Source organism: Aegilops tauschii, chromosome 3 (assembly GCF_002575655.3).
Source record: "Aegilops tauschii subsp. strangulata cultivar AL8/78 chromosome 3, Aet v6.0, whole genome shotgun sequence".
NCBI lineage: Eukaryota > Viridiplantae > Streptophyta > Magnoliopsida > Poales > Poaceae > Aegilops > Aegilops tauschii.
Window position 1 is genome coordinate 615,569,955 of NC_053037.3, and position 19,256 is coordinate 615,589,210.

Below are 19,256 nucleotides of genomic sequence, written 5' to 3' on the forward strand. Positions count from 1 at the left end.
GAGGAGCTCGACAGGGAGGCTGCGGCGGGGCTTATAAACCGCTGCGAGCTCCTCTCAACTAGCGAGGTGGGATTAAGGGCCGGTTCTTTTTCTAGCTTTTTTGGGCTTCCAGAATAAGCTGCCCCCTATCCAGCTTATTCTAGAAGCACAACCAAAAAAAATTAGAAGCCTACTATTCAAGGCTTAACTACTAGGCTTCTAGAAAAATAAATTTGGTTCGGCTTCTAGAATAAGCTGGGTAGGGGGCAGCTTATTGCAGCGTATTCTAGAAGCCACCAAAAAAACTGGCCCTAAACTTTCAACACGGGACAGAAGACTGACCTTTAGTCTTGGTTCCAGCCACCAACCGGGACTAAAGGGGTTGCGCCAGGAGCGAGGCTCTTTAGTCCCGGTTCATGTCTGGAACCGGGACTAAAGGGGTCAGACGAACCGGGACCTATGGCTCCCGACGCCCGGCCGGCGCCCTGGCCTCACGAACCGGGACTAATGCAACCATTGGTCCCGGTTCATAACAGAACCGGGATTAATGCTCTTATCTGGCCTGGACCAAAGCCATGTTTTCTACTAGTGGTAGGCAGCGCGGGAGGAGAAGGCGCCAACGGCGGGGGAGGAAGAAGCACCACTGGGACCATGGGCTCGGCATTGCTCGTGGAGGCGCAGATCCGAACTGCGGATGGGAGGCCCGGAGCGGCGGCGGTGGGATCTGGACATATCAATAGCGAGTCGGCGCCGGAGTTGGTGCGGGCGTGGTTGAGGGCAAACATTCCATGACATTCACACCCATTTTAGTTGGACAAACATGGTCGTAGCATGTCTCGAATATGTTTATTGGATTGACCGTCTGTCTGAGAATGGCTCTTTCAACTTGTTATCAAGTGGCCATTACAGAACCGAAGAATGGGTTGATCCTGATCTATGCGTGTGAGGCAGAAATCACCAACCACTAAAGTGAAGATTCCGTCTCTTTAAGTATGGCTGGAGTCTGAAAAGAACAGGTGCTGCATGCATGCATAGTGCATCAAAAGTTGTCCATGGTGTTGTTTCCTCCCAAGGCGTTTGCACTGGATACGGTTGCCTGTCTTTGCTTAAACTAATCCAGAGCTGGAAACGCAAACGGTGATCTAGTCTGTGAGTTTAGCCCAATACATTATTAATCTGGGTCCTAGAAATTTGGGAACTAGGGGTATCCAAAGTACAAACCTCATGGTTGTTCGTTATCCCAACCATTCACTTCTCATCGCATCCCGTCGCGAATGTCCTACTCCAGTTTGCCATGCGAGATACTCCCTCAAACCGAAAAAAAAGTATCACAGTTTTGAACTAAGGTTAGTTGCTACAACATTTTTTTCCATCGGAGGGAGTAACTTTTTATCGTTTTTTCAAATAGAAAGACCTAGAGAGCTTTGCGTCGTTCGCCCTTTGAGGGCGTTGTCGAGGAGCTTAGGTATCCTAGGGTGTTGCATGGGGGTTGTTTTCAGTTTCTCCTGTGTTCTCCTTCGGTGGCGTAGTTGTTTGTCTTCTTCGCGTTCCGGGTAGCCTAGGATTTGTTTTGTAAAAGGATTACCTCACCAATTTGTATTGTTTGGGCGATTGTTTTGTTTGATTTGTGCCTTTATTTATAAAGAGGGGCGAAAGCATGTTTCGAGAAAAAATAATGACAAAAGTACTTCAAAAAAGAGAAATGGAGAGTGCAGTTCAGCCCATTCACGTGGCTGGGAGAGAGAGAAAAAATGAAATGAGTAAAACATATAATATAGTGCCAAATAAGCAAGGTAACACTAATATTGGTATATTGGCATATTGGATAACATGTCTAGTTCAACGTCTCCATGCATGAGAAATCCAGACAAGATTACAGCAAAACGCTTGATGCTTCTCCACCAAGATTACATAAATCATAACATTACAAAACAAAACAATATTAGAATTGTGAGCTGAGTTCAAAGAGAGGTAATCATGAAGCTTCAGCGGCACAAATGTTTTGAACAGGGTTGTCCTCCTTCCAGTGGCATTTACCATAGCCCCAGATTCAGCTACCTCCCTTGGCTAGCTTTGCCCCAAGATATTCTAAGAATCTCGAGGCGTTCTGCCACCTCCTTCATTGTTGGCCTAAGATCTGGTCCCGGTTTCGTGCACTCAATTGCTAGGTTCCCGATGTCTTCAAGCAGTATGATGTCTTTTGCGGCTGTGATATCCTTATCAAACATCGCCGCTCCTCTCTTCTCTGAATCATATGCTTTGTTATACAGGATAACAAGGTCTGTTAGTTCACAATCTTCATCATATATTGATAGCTTCCTGCTAATGAGTTCCATGAGAATAATCCCGAAGCTGTACACATCGCTTTTGACTGTAAGAAGCCCACATTGTACGAAGCTTGGGTCGCTGTAGTGCCTTTGAACGACTACAGAGTCATCATAATTGTACTCAATGGCAAGCGCCCTTGAGAGTGAAAAACCTGAGACCTTTGGCGTGAAGTTATGATCTACAAGTATATTGGAAGGGTTGACACTACCATGTCTGATGCAACCAGAATCAGATGAGTGCATGTATGCTAATGCTTTTGCAGTTCCGATTGCAATCTCCAGCCGCAATTCCAGGGGGAAATGTTTGCTACCATTCAGGAGGTCTGAAAGATTGCCTCCAGCAGCATACTCATATAGGAAAATTGGAATACCAACCTCCAAGCAGACGCCGAACAGTTTGATGATATTCGTGTGGATGAGTTGAGCATGGATCATCACTCCATTGACAAAATGAATTATATGCTCCTCATATCCATCAATAGATTTCTTTACTGCCACCACTGTGTTATCCTCTAGAGTGCCTTTGTAGACCTCAGCTAACCAACCTTCACTACATAGACATGAGAAGTTCCGTGTGACTTCAATTAGCTGCTTCTCAGTGAAAAATCGCATGTTGCCGAGCTGTGCTAGTATCTCAGAATTGGCAATATCCATCTCAAAACTGCCCAAACATCTCATTAAATTGCTTGTGCCAACACTTTCTGTTCTTAAAAAGAACTCCCGGTTTTCTTGTCTCCACAGCATCAAAAGGCGTTTAGCCACATCAGTAATTCTGGGACGTTTATGAATGTCCAATGTCAGGCATTCAGTTGCCAGTTTTCCTATTTCCTCAAGAATCTTTATATTGCCTGCAGTAATTATTTCTCCGTCAAAAAGGTCCCTCGACCATTCACCTTTACCACGGGCATTACTGAAAGTCGATATGAGGCTACAGCTACCTTCTTTTACCCTTTTCCTAGCTATTAATTCCAAGAGCACTGCTCCAAAACTATATACATCACTCTTTGGGGTAAGACGTCCCTCTCGAAGATATATAGGATCCATGTAATCTATACTTCCTTTTACATTCCTAGTGTATTGAGTGATGCCTCCTAAAAGAAGCCTTGACAGTCCAAAATCTGACACTTTTGCTGTAAGATTGGCATCTAGAAGTATGTTGGCAGGTTTAATATCGCCATGACATACAAGGTTGTCACCTGATAAATGCATCGAATGCATGTAGCTCAATGCTTCTGCACAGCCTATAGCAATACCCAACCTTATATCCAAAGGGATGGGAGTGTTACTGTTGTGAAGTATGTCATCGAGGTTTCCTTTGGAGATAAACTCAGTTACCATTGTTAGGGTACTTTCCCCAATACAATAGCCAATGAGATTCACCACGTTCCTGTGGCTCATTTGACTATGAATGCTTACTTCATCCATAAACTCTTCTCTCAACTCTTGGCGGATATATCTCTTCACAGCAACTAGCTCATCATCAAGGACTCCTTTAAAGACTTCTCCAAAACCACCTTTTCCGATAGGAGTGCTGTAGTTGCTAGTAATTCTTTCAATAGCATCTTCCGTGAAATCTTTTAAATTCTTGTTAATGTATACTGCATGCTTTGTTCTGTCCTGGAACAGGACAAGATTCCTACTCATGATATTTCGAGAAGTTCAGTTCTGTGCCAGCAGTATATACACAGCGTTGAGGACTAAGCCACTTCCATCAAGAAAGTATTTCCAGCCTAGAGACCTGAACATTGAAGACAGGAAATCAAGGGGTTAGATCCTCTATTGTCGACTCAAATTCTGTATAAAAAAAAGATAACAGAAGCGAAGTTGCCAATTACCCTGATTTACTCTCTACATACATAGTTGCATATTTCCCACAACAACATACTATGTAGAAGTACATCGAACTAGAGAAGATATATGCTGGAGAGAAAGTTAACATTCATTACCAACAGACTTCAAACAACTCGAGTCCTATAAAATGTCCAGTCTCTGTTTGAGATGCTGCTGATAAGTGTGTGACCAATGCTATGGTGATAAATGTGCCTATTTGAGATGTTGTTGCACACAGGGAGAGGAGGATTGAGCTTGCATTAGTCACTAGTGAGTACTCCCTCCTTCCCAAAATATAAGGCTCGGTTCACTTATTTCAGCCTTCATCATACAGCTTTGACTATAATTTTCACTCATTTGTATGTCTACAAATTACCATTTATAAATGTTAAATACATATACTTTGGTATATATTAATGGTCAAGGTCATTCATCAAAGACTGTGCAAAGTCAAGCGCGCCTTACATTTTGGGAAGGAGGGAGTAGCAAATACTACTTTTCCCCACAAAATGGAGGAAAGGTTCACTTACACTAGGTGTTGAGACTTGAGCTCTTGCTGGAGGTGGGATTGCACGGTCGGTCAGAGATGGTGGAAATCAATACAGCAGATGAGTGCATAGAGAGGCAGTTTCAGCATTCAGCCCGTGTTTCTAGCTATGAGCCGCAAAACCCATTGGCATCTGCAAAACCAAGGGAGTTTACCATTAGATTCCCTTACAAGTATTTGTGTGAGGTGTGGACTAACAGATATTTGTGTAATTTCTCACTTATGCCTGAACCGAAAAGTTGAGTGGGTGATCCTGTAGTTCACTAGTGGTAGGTGTGTAGCTCTTTTCCTTGCTGCTTGCCAGTTTTGGGTGAACCTGAAAACGTGTGAATATTTGTGGTGTCGTTCTATTAACGATTGCAAGTTTGCTGGCTGAATCTGAACATGTATTTCCTAGGCCCTGTAGAATGGCAAGTTTGATCGATTAGCTTTTTAACTTATGCAGTTGCTGTCATTTTTAGTTGATAGAACGATGTTGTTCCCGGAGCTAGATGTTGCTTCCTATGTAATATGTGGAAAAACAAACAAAGTTTGACTAGGCGCAGACTTTCCGATGGTGATACGTACCTGCTGTTCCGTTCCTACTCAAAGATAGTGTAGATGATCGGTGCTTGGTCGGCGGAGATGTGCCGGCCCCTGTGAAGGAGAGCAGGGGAGATGGCCAACGGAGAGGAGCTGGCTGTGTCTGCTGAATGAAGGAAGAGGAGCGTGTGATGTGAGTCGTGGATCTCACCTAACTGAACTGAAATATGCCAGAAAAATAGAGGTGCTCTGTAGCAGGTAGGTGTCAGAAAAGGAGGAGCGTGTGATGTGAGTCGTGGATCTCACCTCAAACTTATCTTGGATCCACTCGGGCTGAGGGAAGCTCGCCGAGCTCCGACGAGGGGATGGCCGCAAGCACCTGCACCTGGGCGCGGTCGACCTCAGTGAATCCCGAGCCCGACGAAGACCGCTGCGGGATGCGTCGGACGGCGAGAGGTCGGCGGCGGAGGATAACGAGTGGCAACGCAGGGGGGGCTGACTTGAGTCAAACCACCTACGATTCCCACAAAAGATCGTAGAATGTTTTTTCTTCGACGGGAAGAACAAATCGTAGATGGAACCGGTGGGAGTGAACGTTTTCTTTTTTTTTTTGGAGGGTGAGGGTTTGCCGGTGTCCGGTGGGAGTCAAGTTAAAGCGAAGATGCAAGGTAGGGTTTCCAGGCTACTCTCTTCGTCCGGCGAAAGTATGCATTTAGAATTTTAGGACAAATTATGGAGTTGAGCAAAAAATGCATTGAAAAGATACAAGTCATCATCTCTCTCCTTTTTAATTACCCAACCCCCAATGAGCACGTAGAAATTAAGAAGACTATGTATGAAATGCTATTGGTCTTGATTACCGTGTGATGAGAAAAAATATTTTAAAGTGCATTGAAAAGATAAAAGTATATTCTTTTGTGAATAAATTTTAAACTCAAACGTACATTCTTCACCGAACGGAGGGAGTATGTGTTTAACGGGCCTTTTGGAAGGATGAGCCGGGCCTAGGCTAACGTGAGATCCGTTGTTTAAGCCTATGTTGCAAAATACTCTCTCCATCCATCTATACAGGGGTTACTAAAAAAAATTCATTTATACGGGGACCTACCCCTCAAAAAAATCTATATAGGGCCTAAGGGGCATCTCCAATGCTGACCCACAAACCTCCAGCAACCGTCCAGATCGTGGAAGCAATCCAACGTGGTCCTGTATCGGTCCGCGGCGCGGTCCGTACGTGTTTTTTCTTACAAATTGGAGACAAACGTGGGGAGGTTCACGGCAGTCCAGACCGCTATCATGCCCGCTTCTGACCGTCATGGCCACCAAAAACCACTCCCGCAAGCGTTTGCCGCCCGTCACCAGCTGCCTGCATTCATGCCGCTGTAGAGCGCGCCGCTCCACATTGAAGGCGGTTCATCTCACTGCCTCCGCCATTGAAGCGGCGCCGAGGGCGCCGCCCGCTGCACGTCCGGCTGAACACGCCTCCTCGCCGCATTCAAACGACGCCATTAAACCCGCGCGGAAGCCAAGAAACCTACTCCAGCCACATATCCGTTCACGAGCGGGCCGACATTAAACGCAACGCCGGGCAAGCTCCTCCCGGCTGTCCTCTATTTAAACAAGGCCGGACGCCGGGAAGAACCGCACCACTCCGTCGCTCCCCATCTCATCCTTCCACTATTTTCTCCACTCCTTCGATGGCATCCAACGAGCAGGAAGAGCGGTTTTCCAGCGTAAAAGTCGGTTGGGTGGCCCGCCTAGCCCGGTGGATACGAGCGAGGCAGCTCGCTGCTCCCTCCTCGCCTAGCCCGACGGAGCACGTTGCCGCACAAAGCCGACGCGTGGTTTAGCAACTCGCTGCTCCAAGCCAGCTCGCAAAGCAGTGGCGAGTTGCTCCAGGCCAGCATGGCGGCACGGGCACCGTCGTTGCCGTCAACGACACCGCGTCGTACCACGCCTCTAGTGCCTGCGACCGCGCCATCCATCGTCAACGCGCGCGCAGCCGCACCATGGAGGCAGAGATAGAAGTCGGCTACACGGATGTCGACGAGGTGGCATCCCGTCCGCGCCCAACGCCATCATCTAGGAGAAGTAGAACACATGAGGGTGTCGCCGCTTGGGTCCTAGGAAAGCCACCGTCGATGACCTGTCCAGTTCTTCTTTATCTCGGACCATCCTGGGCACCCGTCTGAGCTCCACGGAAGCACCCTTCCCCTCCGGCTGAAGCACCCTCTTTTCCACTCCGGTGAGCGGCGCAGCCGGACATAGGGAAGATACGGGGGAATAATATGCCTCTGGGACTCCCAGCAGTCCAATTAGCGGGATGCCGGACACGGGGAAGACAAAGGGATCCGCAGTTGCCGGTCATAGACTACTGTATCCGTGTCGTGGGAGTGGAGCTCCACACGACCGTGCGTGCACATAGCTTTACCTTTAGTTGAAAATATGTCCAAAATGTAACCGTTTTCGTCCGATTTGTATGAAATATGTCGTGTTTATTTGATTCCGACTGAGTTTACATGAATTCATCTGGTTTGTTGAAAAAGAGTTTGCAATGTATGCGGCTATGGTACACGGATGCTGGAGGAAACTTGCGGGTCGCCGTTGGAGATGGCTTGATGCATTTTTCAAGGCTAACTTTGACTATTGATAAGATTAATAATACATGAGATGTATAATGTGAAAATTATATCTTTAGAAGCTCGCTTCACTTACCAATTTGCTTTGGAGTTTATGAGGTGGGCAGCGGAAGCGGGGGCAAGCTGTAATTATCTATTGTGTTTACTAGGTTTTGAACCCTGAACCTCTTGGTTGTAAGTTTATGCACCTAATCAGTTCACCCGTCAGTCTGAACTGATGAAGGGTGGTGGACCATATATTTCAACACACACCCTCACGTCTAGGCTACTGTAGTCCTTAGATGTGGGATCAAAGTTAGCCTTGAAAAACACATTAGGACCTATATATATGTATACTAGCAAAACGTCCCATGCATTCCAACGGGAGAAAAAAAATCATAATATTCAATGGACATGACCACATTTTGCTACATCATCGAGATACACTATTACTTTCATTTTCGTGAAATCATGAACATTTTTTTTACTCGTGAACATATATGAAATCGTGAACATTTTTCAAATTCGTGAACAATTTTACAGATTTTCAAACATTTTTCTAAAATCATTAATATTTTATACTATTTACAAAAAATATGAACATTTTTAAACATTTTTTGTGAATAGGCGAACATATCTTGAACCGGTGATTTTTTTAAAAAATTTGGTGGAACCATTTTTTAAATTTTAAAACATGTTTTTAATTTAATGGACATTTTTGAAATGCATGATCATTTTCTGAATCAACGAACATTTTATGAGTCAATAAACTATTTTGTAAGTCACGAACAGTTTTTGAATTTTTAGAATATTTTTCAACTCATGAACATTTTCTAATACACAAGTTATTTAGCAAAAACATGCACATTTTTTTATTTCCCGAACATTCGTTTTCAAAATTGCGATTTTTTTTATATGTGAACATTATTTTTTAAATCACAAATATTTTCTGAATCCACAAACATTTATGAATTATTAAAAAGCTTATTTCAAAATTTTAATTTATTAAAAAATTGGAACTCTTTCGAAGTCCCAAATTATTTAAATTAAAAAAATGAAGACAAAAAAGGAAAATGAAAAATAAAAACAAGCCACTTGGACATGGGCCGGCCCAAACAGGTGTGTTGTGTCTTCTCCCAGCGCAAAGCGCAGTATAGAAGGTTCCTACTGCGAAGGGAGACGATGTTTTATCCAGGTTCGGGCCCTCTCAAAGAGATAAACCCTACGTCCTCCTTTGATTGTACTGATTTGATGGGGTACAGAGTACAATATGATCTATCTCGAGATCGGATGATTGTATTCTAAACCCTAAGGCTCGTAATTGTGTCTCTAAATGCTAAAGCCCTTGGCTTATGTGTGCACCGGGGGTACCTAGCTAGGTTACACATATGGTCGGTAGCCAACTAGGAATAAACACGCCGACTACTAGAACTTTCCTTGAAGTATACGCCAAGTCTTTGAAAGTTTGCATCTTGCTCACGTCGAGGGTCATAGCTTCAGTAATTCTTCCTCCAGTGGTCAGCGGGTCATCAGCCGGGTTCACAGACTAGAGGCCATAGAGGTTGACGCCCCTTACTCCAGGACATCGTCAGACGCTACCAACACCACATGAAGCCTCCCATCTCAATGATTTAGCTTCAAGGTGACCTCTTTTGTCTAGGGTGCCCAAACACCAGGAGTAACAAGATTCACAAGGGAAAACAAGGAGCGTCAATTTTCCTTCGGTAAAGTGGTAGTTTTAGGTCTTTTCTCCCAAATCCTACAAGGTCAAGGAGTTTGAGTGGCTAGGAAGAGAGATCTATCAATGTTAAACTTTGAAAAACACTGGAGGAGAGAAAGGAAAGGGGTAGGTCAACTTGGGGAAGAAGACCCCCTTTTATAGTCCTCCCTCCAATCTAACCGATATGCCAGATCTTCACTGAGCGGTACTACCGCTCCAGAGAGCGGTACTACCACAGTCCCAGATGGGGCTGCACAACAGGTGCCTAAGCAGTACTACTGTAAAGGACACTGGTAGTACCGCCTATTATGAAATAACGGTACTGCCAGCAGTGCTGTCCTAGTGTCACGGCAAAGCAGGAGCTTGGAGGGGACCCTGCGGTACTAGACCTACACTTCGTTCGGTAGTGCCGCTCCAACGGGGGAGCGGTATTACCGGTCAGTGGCGTGATACTACCGGCCTAGAGGTAGTCAACGGCAATACTACTCCTATGTAAGGAGTGGTACTACGGTTGTCAACTCCAGTACTATCGGGTAGTGAAAAACAAGGGGAGGTCAACTTGGGGAAGAAGACCCCCTTTTTATAGTCCTCCCTCCAATCTAACTAATTTGGCAGATTTTCACTAAGGGGTACAACCGCTCCAGAGAGCGGTGCTACCACAGTCCCAGACGGGGTTGCACAAGAGGTGCCTAAGTAGTACTACTGTAAAGGACACTGGTAGTACTGCCTATTATGAAATAACGATACTGCCAACAGTGTTGCCCTACTGTCGCGGCAAAGCAGGAGCTTGGAGGGGACCCTGCGGTACTAGACCTACACTTTGTTCGGTAGTGTCGCTCCAACAGGGGAGCGGTATTACCGATCAGTGGCGTGGTACTACCGGCCTAGAGGCAGTCAACGACAGTACTACTCCTAAGTAAGGAATGATACTACGGTTGGCAACTCCAGTACTACCGGGCAGTGAAAAACAAGGGCAACATAAATTAGATGGGAAAGTCCACAAAAGTTGGGAAGGCTATGTGGGTGCAGTTTAGTTGGTGTACATGTTTGATTCCACCCATACCTTCCGGCGCATACCCCTCTTAATGGTACGGTTTTACTATGACTCGATAGAAAATAAATCGCTGAAACATCGTCTTTGCTATTTTCCTTTCAGAGGGGCCGTCTTGTGCCACTTGAAAATATCTATATAGCTCAAGCTCACGGTTAGACCGCAAATTACATTGTCATCTACACCAAAATCACTTAGGAGGGGATTCCCTTTCAATCTCTCCCTTTTTGGTGTTTGATGACAACACAAAGATTTGCAAGATATTATGATAAATCACATACAAGGTCTAGAAAATATAGACGGGCGCCCCTAGAGGTGTGTGCTAATTTGATTTTGGTTTTGGAATGCAAAGTGCACACAAACTAGAATCAACGCTCCTCCTAAATTTTATAGACCAACAATACTTGCGAAAGATTAAGGGTATACAATAAAGAATGCTTTTGCAAACTCATGTGGTAGAGCAACATGTATAAGGGAGAGTTCAAAATAGGTTCCACCCACATGAACGGTAAGACAAGATATAAGACATAAAACATAGATAATAATCACCAGTGTTTGTATGTACCACATCCTAACATAGTCTCTAAACAAATAAATCAAGTTCAACTAAAATAAGTTCACAAGCACAAAAAATCAAATTACTCTTATAAAGGATACTGGAGTACCCACCCCGAGTCTTGTCGAGGGCGAAGAGGGCATCTGCACCATTCGGTCCGTGGTAGCAATACCGCGGGGGCCTCTCTGGGGCTCTCTGCGGCGTCCGATCTGACCGGACGACTCGGATCCGGACGAACCGCCTTGGCGGTCCATGACGGGTGGACTGCGGGCATACCCGAGGCCAACGTCATGGGGCGTCTTAGCAGCTGGGGGTGTTTCCTAGTGGGTCCATGACGGATGTGTTTCAGGCACGTCCGGGGTGGTTTTGGTTGCGCCTGCGTGCGCACTCTCGCACACTGTGCTGTGCGCGACATGCGAGTCAAGCCTGCTTGTCGGCGTCCTTTAGCCCCGGGCTAGTTTTTTCTTCTTTTTTTGAGTCTACCCAGGCTAGTTAACTCGCTCGTGCCAGCCGTTCCACTTGACTGGTGGTGGTGTGCACCCGGCTAGCCCTCTCGGCCAGCCGGCTGGGGGAAACTATCTGGTGCACCAGAACTTGTGGTGCTACTGGTGCACCGAACTCACATTGTGCTTGTAAAATGTTCAAAAACTTCTGGAAAAAATTAGCACACTCACATGACATCAATGAAGCTTGTCACAAAATTTCAAGTCAAAATTCAAAACATAACTCAAAAAACATAACTTGGGTTTTAGATTTGGCCCATTATCACACTGATGTCAAATTTGTCATTTTTGTATCTGAAAAAATATTTTAATTTTTTATACGAAACATGCATTGATGTTGTGTTAACGTGCTAATTTTTTTCAGATTTTTTAAAATATTTATAGCATCCGGTGCGCTGGTAGCAACACAAGTGTGGGTGCACAGGATACATTCCCAGCCGGCTGGTTAGAGAGGGCCGAGTGACTGGGTTGGGATGGTAGGCCAGCCGGCCTTGAGGGCCATTCGTCCATGGGTCCACGCCGCAACAAGAATTCTAGAAATAATTTGATCTGTCACCTAACTTTCTCAACTATTCCTCAAAATGTCTCAAAAAAAACTATTCCTCAAAAAAAACCTAATTTTCAACTTATTCAAAACAGTTTCCCTGTAGCATTTTTGTATATATACAAAAAAATCTGATCTGTTACCTAACCTATTCAACTCAAGTCCACGCCACAAACAACAATTTTTCCTTCTCCCCCTCCATTGCAGGGCACAGCACTCACTCCTGAGAAAACCCCACAACTGTATACAAACAGAAACCAACAGCAAGAGCATTGGACGCTACGAAAATTCTAAATCTTTCGCCCGTCCACGTCCTCACGATCAGCTGCACATAGTCGACGTAGACTTCGTTATGTCTCAGTCGATGTTATATTCCATTGATCTTGCATTAAGATTCGTACAAAAATTTCTTTTCAGTTTTTTCTTTTTCTTCTCATATACTATATCACTTGAGTGAGACTTGGTTAAGTCTCAGTCGACCGAGAACTAGACACACCCAACAAATAAAGGGATGGCAACGAGGTTGTTTCACTCCACTTGTTTTCCCGGGGATCCTAGAACTCCTCGTTAAGCGCGTACTCCTCATCGCCGGGCAGCAAGGACGTCACGAGCGAGTAGCGCACCCGCAGGGATATCTTGCCCCTCTCGAGGTGCAGCTTGGCGGCCGACACCACCCAGTACCCTGGCAGGTCGTGTGGCCCTCGGGCCATTTCCGTCCTGTCCACAAACTTGAGCAGCTTCGGTGGCTGCACCGCAGTGGAGAAGTGTGTGCTGATGAGCGTCGAGATGAGGCCCGACTTCTGGATCAGGTTCGGGGACCCCTCCCACTCAGGCTGCCTGACAGGGTAGGCGTTCACGACTTTGGAGAAGTGCAGCCGGAGGAACAGTATCTTCTTGAAGCCCTGGTTGATCACTTCTAGCTGTGCTCCGGTGACGATGGAGGCATCCTCTGACTCCACTGGCATTGTGCAGACGTGGGAGAAGCGCTTCCATGATCCTATTGGTTCAAAGTATCTATGGTCAAATGGTTCTGGAGTTCGGCTATTGTTTGGGTCATCTTCAAGCTGGATAACCCGAGGAAGGGAACAGAGGTGCTGAAGATGGATAGCTAATTTGTTACACTTCTTCCCTTCGAGAAACAACCGGAGTCCTGTGATCGGTCTTTTGCCCACGTCAACCTGCACCAAAGTTAAAAAGCTGCTCAAACGATGGAAAAAAATCCACAAATATATCTTCAAAACTTATCCTAACCTATGTCTACTTTCCATGGTGATGCTTAAGTTTACAAGATCATGACACCACATAAAAAGGATAAAAAACAAGGAAATATAAAGATGAACAATGTTTCAGTTATGACAATAGAAAAAGTGTGCATACCATGTTGGTACAAACATAAAGTGTTGGACCAATAAAATTTACTGGCAAAGATGCACTGATTTGCGTTTTCCTCTGGGGACCAAGAGGGAGGTCACTATAAACTGGCGCCCACTGCCTTGTAAGCTGGAACGCCAAAAACTGGTGCAATTCCTCAATTGGGGGCTTATCTGTATGAAATTCAAATATATCACCTTGTTATGAATACATCAACTATCACATTGTTTGCTGTGCAAAACCATATTCGCTAGCTTGCTTTTTTGTTTACGACTTAATGATAGGATGGAAACAAACATGTAGCGTCAAAAGGTTGCAATTCAAACATTACTTTAAATAGAGATTTCCCTTGAAATTTACGACTGAAAACACCCAGAGTAGTATTTTTGCCCAACAGATAATATACAGGACAATTCAGACATTACTTTAAATAGATATTTCCCTTGAAATTTACGACTGAAAACAACCAGAGTAGTATTTTTGCCCAACAGATAATATACAGGGAGTAAAGTCGGTGAACGGAGCTATAAAGGACAACTATTTTCTAATAAATATTGCCCAAGAAGACCATGTCCTTAGAATCTAAACAATAGGGACTTTGTTTGTGAAAGAAAGAATTCAGGTTCCATTCCTGTTTGACCAAGAATCTAAACAATAAGGTGGCCAAGGGTGCAGGTTCTAAAGTCCTGAATAGACTTCAGAAAACTTACACCCAAATACATCGAGAAAAACACAAGTTCTTGTCCTATAACCCTAACTCCAGTCACTATCATGAACTACTCCCTTCGTTCTTAAATCTATGTCTTTCTAGGCATTCCAATATGGACTACATACGGAGCAAAATGAATGAATCTATACTCTAAACTACGTCTATATACATCCGTATGTAGTCCGTATCAAAATATCTAAAAAGATTTATATTTAGGAAGGGAGGGATTATAAATCAATGACAAGGAACATGTAGGGGAAAACAGTGAGAAAGACAAAGAGTAACTTTATTTTAAAATAATCAAAACTAACATGCAACTAAAGTACTAGGGCGGAAGGTCAAGACTTCTCTTAATATTATTACTAATTATGCAGTTTCAACTTTCAACATTTCATGTTTATAGGTTAAGAGCTGAGAGATGAATAAATTATCCAGCAAGCTGGAAAGGGTGAAATTTATACTTACAACGAAGATACAAATTAATTGCATGATTCAGAAATCCACTACCAGGAACTCCATTTAACAACGAAGTAATAGGTACAAAAGACATTGAGATAACATCAGGTTCTGCTTGAATACTATTCAGCCATTCGCTATGAGAGATCATATCTTTATCCCTTCCACCTCTTCGCTTAGGCATCATTACCAAAACCTGAGATTAACACACAGAATAAACATAAATAACACTTCTCCTATGAACAGCCATAAACTATATCAACACAAAGAGTTTACCTCCTCCGAAGCATAAGAATTTAGTGGACTGGACTCCACAAATATCAGTCGCTGCTCTCTTCTGTCACTCTGCACACACAAGAACATAAATCAGCGAGCTAAGAAAAACACAACAGAACCTTCTATACCAAGACATATGACTGGCCTAAACATCAAGGCGTGATGTTCAAATTCAAGTGAACAACATATACACCAATAGCTCTTGCCTCTTGGAATAAAGAGATGGGAAATTAGGCTATTGGCAAATGTCTCGGCCCTTACTATATCTGCTGTCTATGGCTATTGGCACATGCACAGATGGCAGGTCTGCATGTCTTTGAAAATTCAAATTAATGAACTTGGAGCTATTTTCTGATCTACTTTCACTGATCAAAAGCTAAAGCCCCTTGCGTCAAGAAATAGGGCTATGGCTAGATTCGGTTAAATGATCATTACTGTTGAATCGAAAATATGCAAGGGAAAGTCGAAGGAAAAAAGAAGTTTAGATGCTAGGGTAATACCTTGTCCTCCTTCCTGTACACATCCCTGAAACTAATGTCAGATTGCCCATTTGCATCAAGAAATCTCCTGTCAGACATCTCCTTTAATCGCTTTTGAACATCAACGGCTTGCAAGCTTGATGAATATTGTTGTTTCAAATAAATTACATCCTTCCCTCCCATTTTGACACCAACAACTATATGTGTCCCAAATTTTTGAATAAACCTGCAAGGTTAAGCAATTAAGGTTGAAGTTCAGATTTACGACTTCGGCAAAAACAATTGGCTCAGCACATGTTTTGACAGGAACAGTGTATGTCCAATTCCGATGGTACATGCTTAGAAAGCTGGCTGTAGAAAAGCAAACTGATACTATTTACATATGGTCACACCTCACATGAAATTTGGAAGGACTAAAACTGGCATTAGAGGACAGCTTTCAAGGAGTTGGTGCTCAGACAAGCTACCCATCAGACATGAATGTATCATACCAAAATCAGAACGATTCAGAAAAATGGCAGTCAAAGATAGATGCTATCATCCTATCAAGACTTCATTGAAGGAGGAAGATCACATAGGCCTATCTTATTTTAGATGACTACATGCTTTTGGGTATGACTGAATCAAATATGGATCTAACCTTGCCAAAGCAGCAGGTTCCCAGGTTGATGGAACAGCCTGCTTAACATGATCTCGTAGTACAATTTGTGCCTTCGACAGTGCAACATTATATAGTGTGATACACCAGCCGTCAAAAGCAAGTGACTTGGTACGTGCAGCATCTTTCTGCCAGGAGCCAGTAAATTCAAACATACAATTGAACTGGCCAGATGGAATTTTTCCGGACAAAGATAACTCCCGGTTGAATTGCTCCGACATCTGCAAAATGCTTCATAATTTCAGAAAGGGTAGCTATTTTTATCTCTTAATATTGTAAATACAACACAAATATTACTTTTTATGGGTATAATTATACTCAACCATTTTAAGCAGTTTCCATGACAGCTTTGGAGGAGAAAACGCGATAGGGACAAACAGTTGTAGTACTGTCAAACACAATGTTTAGTATGAGATGTTATATCAATCACCAAGTACAGAAAATTAGAAACAAGGTCCATCTAATGCTTTTGAAGTACATAAAGCATAATCTCATGTGAAGCGGAAATGAAGAAATCTATGAAGGGAAGGTTGCATGTATCTGAGATGGGTGCTATTGACTAGAGCATCCTGCATGCCATAAAGGCATCCTGCTAGCAAACTGGTAGAAGCCTACAATCCCATATTTCTTCAAAATGTCTAAGCTGATAATCGGCGACCTTCTAAACTCGTAACAAACAAAACATTATCTACATACACAACACGCTACTCACAATGGAAGAACATTCTGCAAGTAGCGATCGGGAAGTAGTAATGTTTTAATGTGACTGGTTTGATGTGCACTACCACCCACAGAGAAAAGAAAGATCAATCAAGAGGCTACAAGAAGGATAAATATGGAATTGTAGATGCAGACAGTATTGTATTTCGATATAAGGATGATCGTTATATTCTAGGCATTCAGGCAGAACAAGTGTTCTATTGAGATGTGAAGAAGCCAAATTGGTCTCTACTGTTGTTAAGATGAAGCCAGGAAACCTTTTTGCCATGCCAACTGCAGAAGAAGCCAAATCAGTCCCCGAACCAAGGTATCCTGGTAGGAAGCCTACAATCCCATAGTCCCGTCCAAATGTATAACTTGATAATCGGTGACCTTCTAATATGATAACAGCCAAAACATTATCTACATACACCTCGCAGTACTCACACTGGAAGAACTTTCTGCCTGGCAGTGGTAGAATACATCTCTACAGGCCTCAAACTGTTTGGTGCTTATATGTGTCTCTGAAATGGCAAAAATAACTCCTTAATCCAAGGCAGACTGAACTATGTGTTGCCAGCAATCAAAAATGCTAGCCATCCACAGCACGTGGTTCTGAATGTTAAATTTGCAAGTTCATCTGTCCTTTTTTTTCTCGTTTTGAGAAAGTAATGGTACGAGCGATAAAAATGTATGTACGTTTCTACTGAATTAAGCAATAACAAGTCACACAAGCTACCCCTCGAATAAGGCATGATTTGATTTGTTCATTATACATCGCTGAAACCGTACATTTACATGGCATCTTATGGCATACCTAATCATTTTAGTTACATACAAACCAAACCATAGCACACACAGGAACTGAAGTGGGCATACAAGAAAGCAAACCTGCTGAAATGACAGGACATCGGACCGGAACCGCATCCGCTCCCCCTTGTCGCACTTGATCGACTTAGGCACACCGGTGACCTTGGTCAGGCAGCCGGGGAGCACGATGTCCTCGGTCCCATCGCAGTAAAGCTCGATGAGCGACGGGTCGGGCGAGCCGCGCTGCTTGCAGAACTTGAACCGGATGTCGGCGCTGATGTCGTAGCCGAGGCCGATGGACCGTATGGCGGACTCGGCGGCCCTCTGCAGCATCTCCTTACTGTCTCTAGGCGCCATCCTGGCTTATCCCACGGCGCCAAATCTCAGCCCCCTGGAGCTGGAGCACCCGGAGAACAATCAGCGGACGACAGAAATAGACAATCATTTGGCAGCCGGAACAGTCAAGGACTAACAAACAAACGAAAACTAAAATTCCCCACCAGATCGGCCGGAGCAGCGGGAGGTGGCGGGGGCGGATCTGGACGGCGCGCCAGGAATTACGGGGAGACTGGCCGGGGACTGAAGCGACCGCCGGAGGGCCGAAAGCTCGTACCTTTTTGCGAATCGGAGCCCGGGACTTGTCCGACCGTCCGGCGGAAGAGGAGGAAGGCCGCGACGAGGCGAGGAGGCGGGGGAAGAGTACGGCACCGCGCGGGGCGGCGGCGGCGGTAGGGCCGGTTGGAGGTCGCCCGGGTGGGTAGGGTCGTCGGCAAGACCACGAGAGCGGCTAGTTTTTAGTGGGAAAAATGCAGCCAGTCAATCTTGCAATATCACTTAGCCGGTCGCAATGGCGAGTATCATATACCAGTATCATGCATATCATACTAGTGTATGATAGTACATCTTTAATGCATAGTATTAGTAAGATGCCTGTGCTGGTGAACTTAAGTTATAGTTATGACCCCATATGACTGGTGCTGACAATAAAAAATATACATACATTGATCAAATTAATGATATGTTATTGATAGGTACATATCAAGCACAATCAAACATATGGTTTACAATCCACAAACCCGTGCGTCCAAGCCAAACAGTTTCTTCTCCATCTCCGCCTCACTGAAAGACTTGTTGTACTCCATACTGAGTTTTATCATTACTCGCTCTATCCTATATCAAGTTGATAGAGATCATGCGGCAGATAGAAAATCTGTTCACACATATGTGGCAACAACGGCGACACTGAATCCAAATCGGTCTGACTTCACGACTGACCAACTTTATCTCTGAATCCAAGTTGGTCTGATTTCAAGTTCTCTTTGCTTCACATGGACGACACCTCCATCCCATACTCCATTTTCAGCTAGAAATGGTAACAAATCAAGCACCTCATTTTAACCTAACCTTAATATCAATAACGGAATAACATGATGCGACATATCGATATTTGTCCCCACAAATCAGTGCAATGGAAGTGCGACTGCCACCGACTTCATCCACCGGTCTCAGTCCTATAGGTTCAATCTATTATAGCACACATCCTGGCCCACCACGCAACGCCGCGCATGTCATCTCTCCATGTATCTGAGCACAATGCAACA

At 44.3% G+C, this 19,256-nt stretch overlaps 2 protein-coding genes across 12 annotated transcripts; both read right to left on the reverse strand.

The window, feature by feature from the left end:
* Positions 1 to 1,726: 1,726 nt before the first annotated feature.
* Positions 1,727 to 5,817, reverse strand: LOC109767888 (uncharacterized). Of its 8 annotated transcripts, none has more exons than XM_073511328.1 (5): positions 5,512 to 5,817; positions 5,251 to 5,368; positions 4,904 to 4,999; positions 4,667 to 4,816; positions 1,727 to 4,044 (listed from the first exon to the last, which is right to left on the reverse strand). In XM_073511328.1, exon 5 carries the CDS (start codon positions 3,948 to 3,950, stop codon positions 2,034 to 2,036), a length of 1,917 nt encoding a protein of 638 aa, XP_073367429.1. In that variant the 5' UTR covers positions 3,951 to 4,044; positions 4,667 to 4,816; positions 4,904 to 4,999; positions 5,251 to 5,368; positions 5,512 to 5,817; the 3' UTR covers positions 1,727 to 2,033. The 8 variants fall into 8 exon arrangements, with proteins under 8 accessions (XP_073367429.1, XP_073367428.1, XP_020182196.1 ...); XM_073511327.1 differs by having other exon boundaries at positions 5,251 to 5,371; positions 5,512 to 5,805; XM_020326607.4 differs by having other exon boundaries at positions 4,904 to 5,083; positions 5,512 to 5,762.
* Positions 5,818 to 12,547: 6,730 nt separating this feature from the next.
* On the reverse strand, positions 12,548 to 18,487 carry LOC109767889 (MACPF domain-containing protein At4g24290). 4 transcript variants are annotated; one of them, XM_073511326.1, is made up of 9 exons: positions 18,156 to 18,487; positions 17,737 to 18,052; positions 16,470 to 16,534; positions 16,129 to 16,367; positions 15,510 to 15,714; positions 15,010 to 15,078; positions 14,743 to 14,929; positions 13,575 to 13,741; positions 12,548 to 13,375 (listed from the first exon to the last, which is right to left on the reverse strand). In XM_073511326.1, the coding sequence occupies exons 3-9, from the start codon at positions 16,470 to 16,472 to the stop codon at positions 12,752 to 12,754; spliced, it is 1,494 nt and encodes a 497-aa protein (XP_073367427.1). In that variant the 5' UTR covers positions 16,473 to 16,534; positions 17,737 to 18,052; positions 18,156 to 18,487; the 3' UTR covers positions 12,548 to 12,751. The 4 variants fall into 4 exon arrangements, with proteins under 4 accessions (XP_073367427.1, XP_073367426.1, XP_073367425.1 ...); XM_073511325.1 differs by lacking the exon at positions 16,470 to 16,534 and adding an exon at positions 17,293 to 17,369 and having other exon boundaries at positions 18,156 to 18,454; XM_073511324.1 differs by lacking the exon at positions 16,470 to 16,534.
* Positions 18,488 to 19,256: the final 769 nt, after the last annotated feature.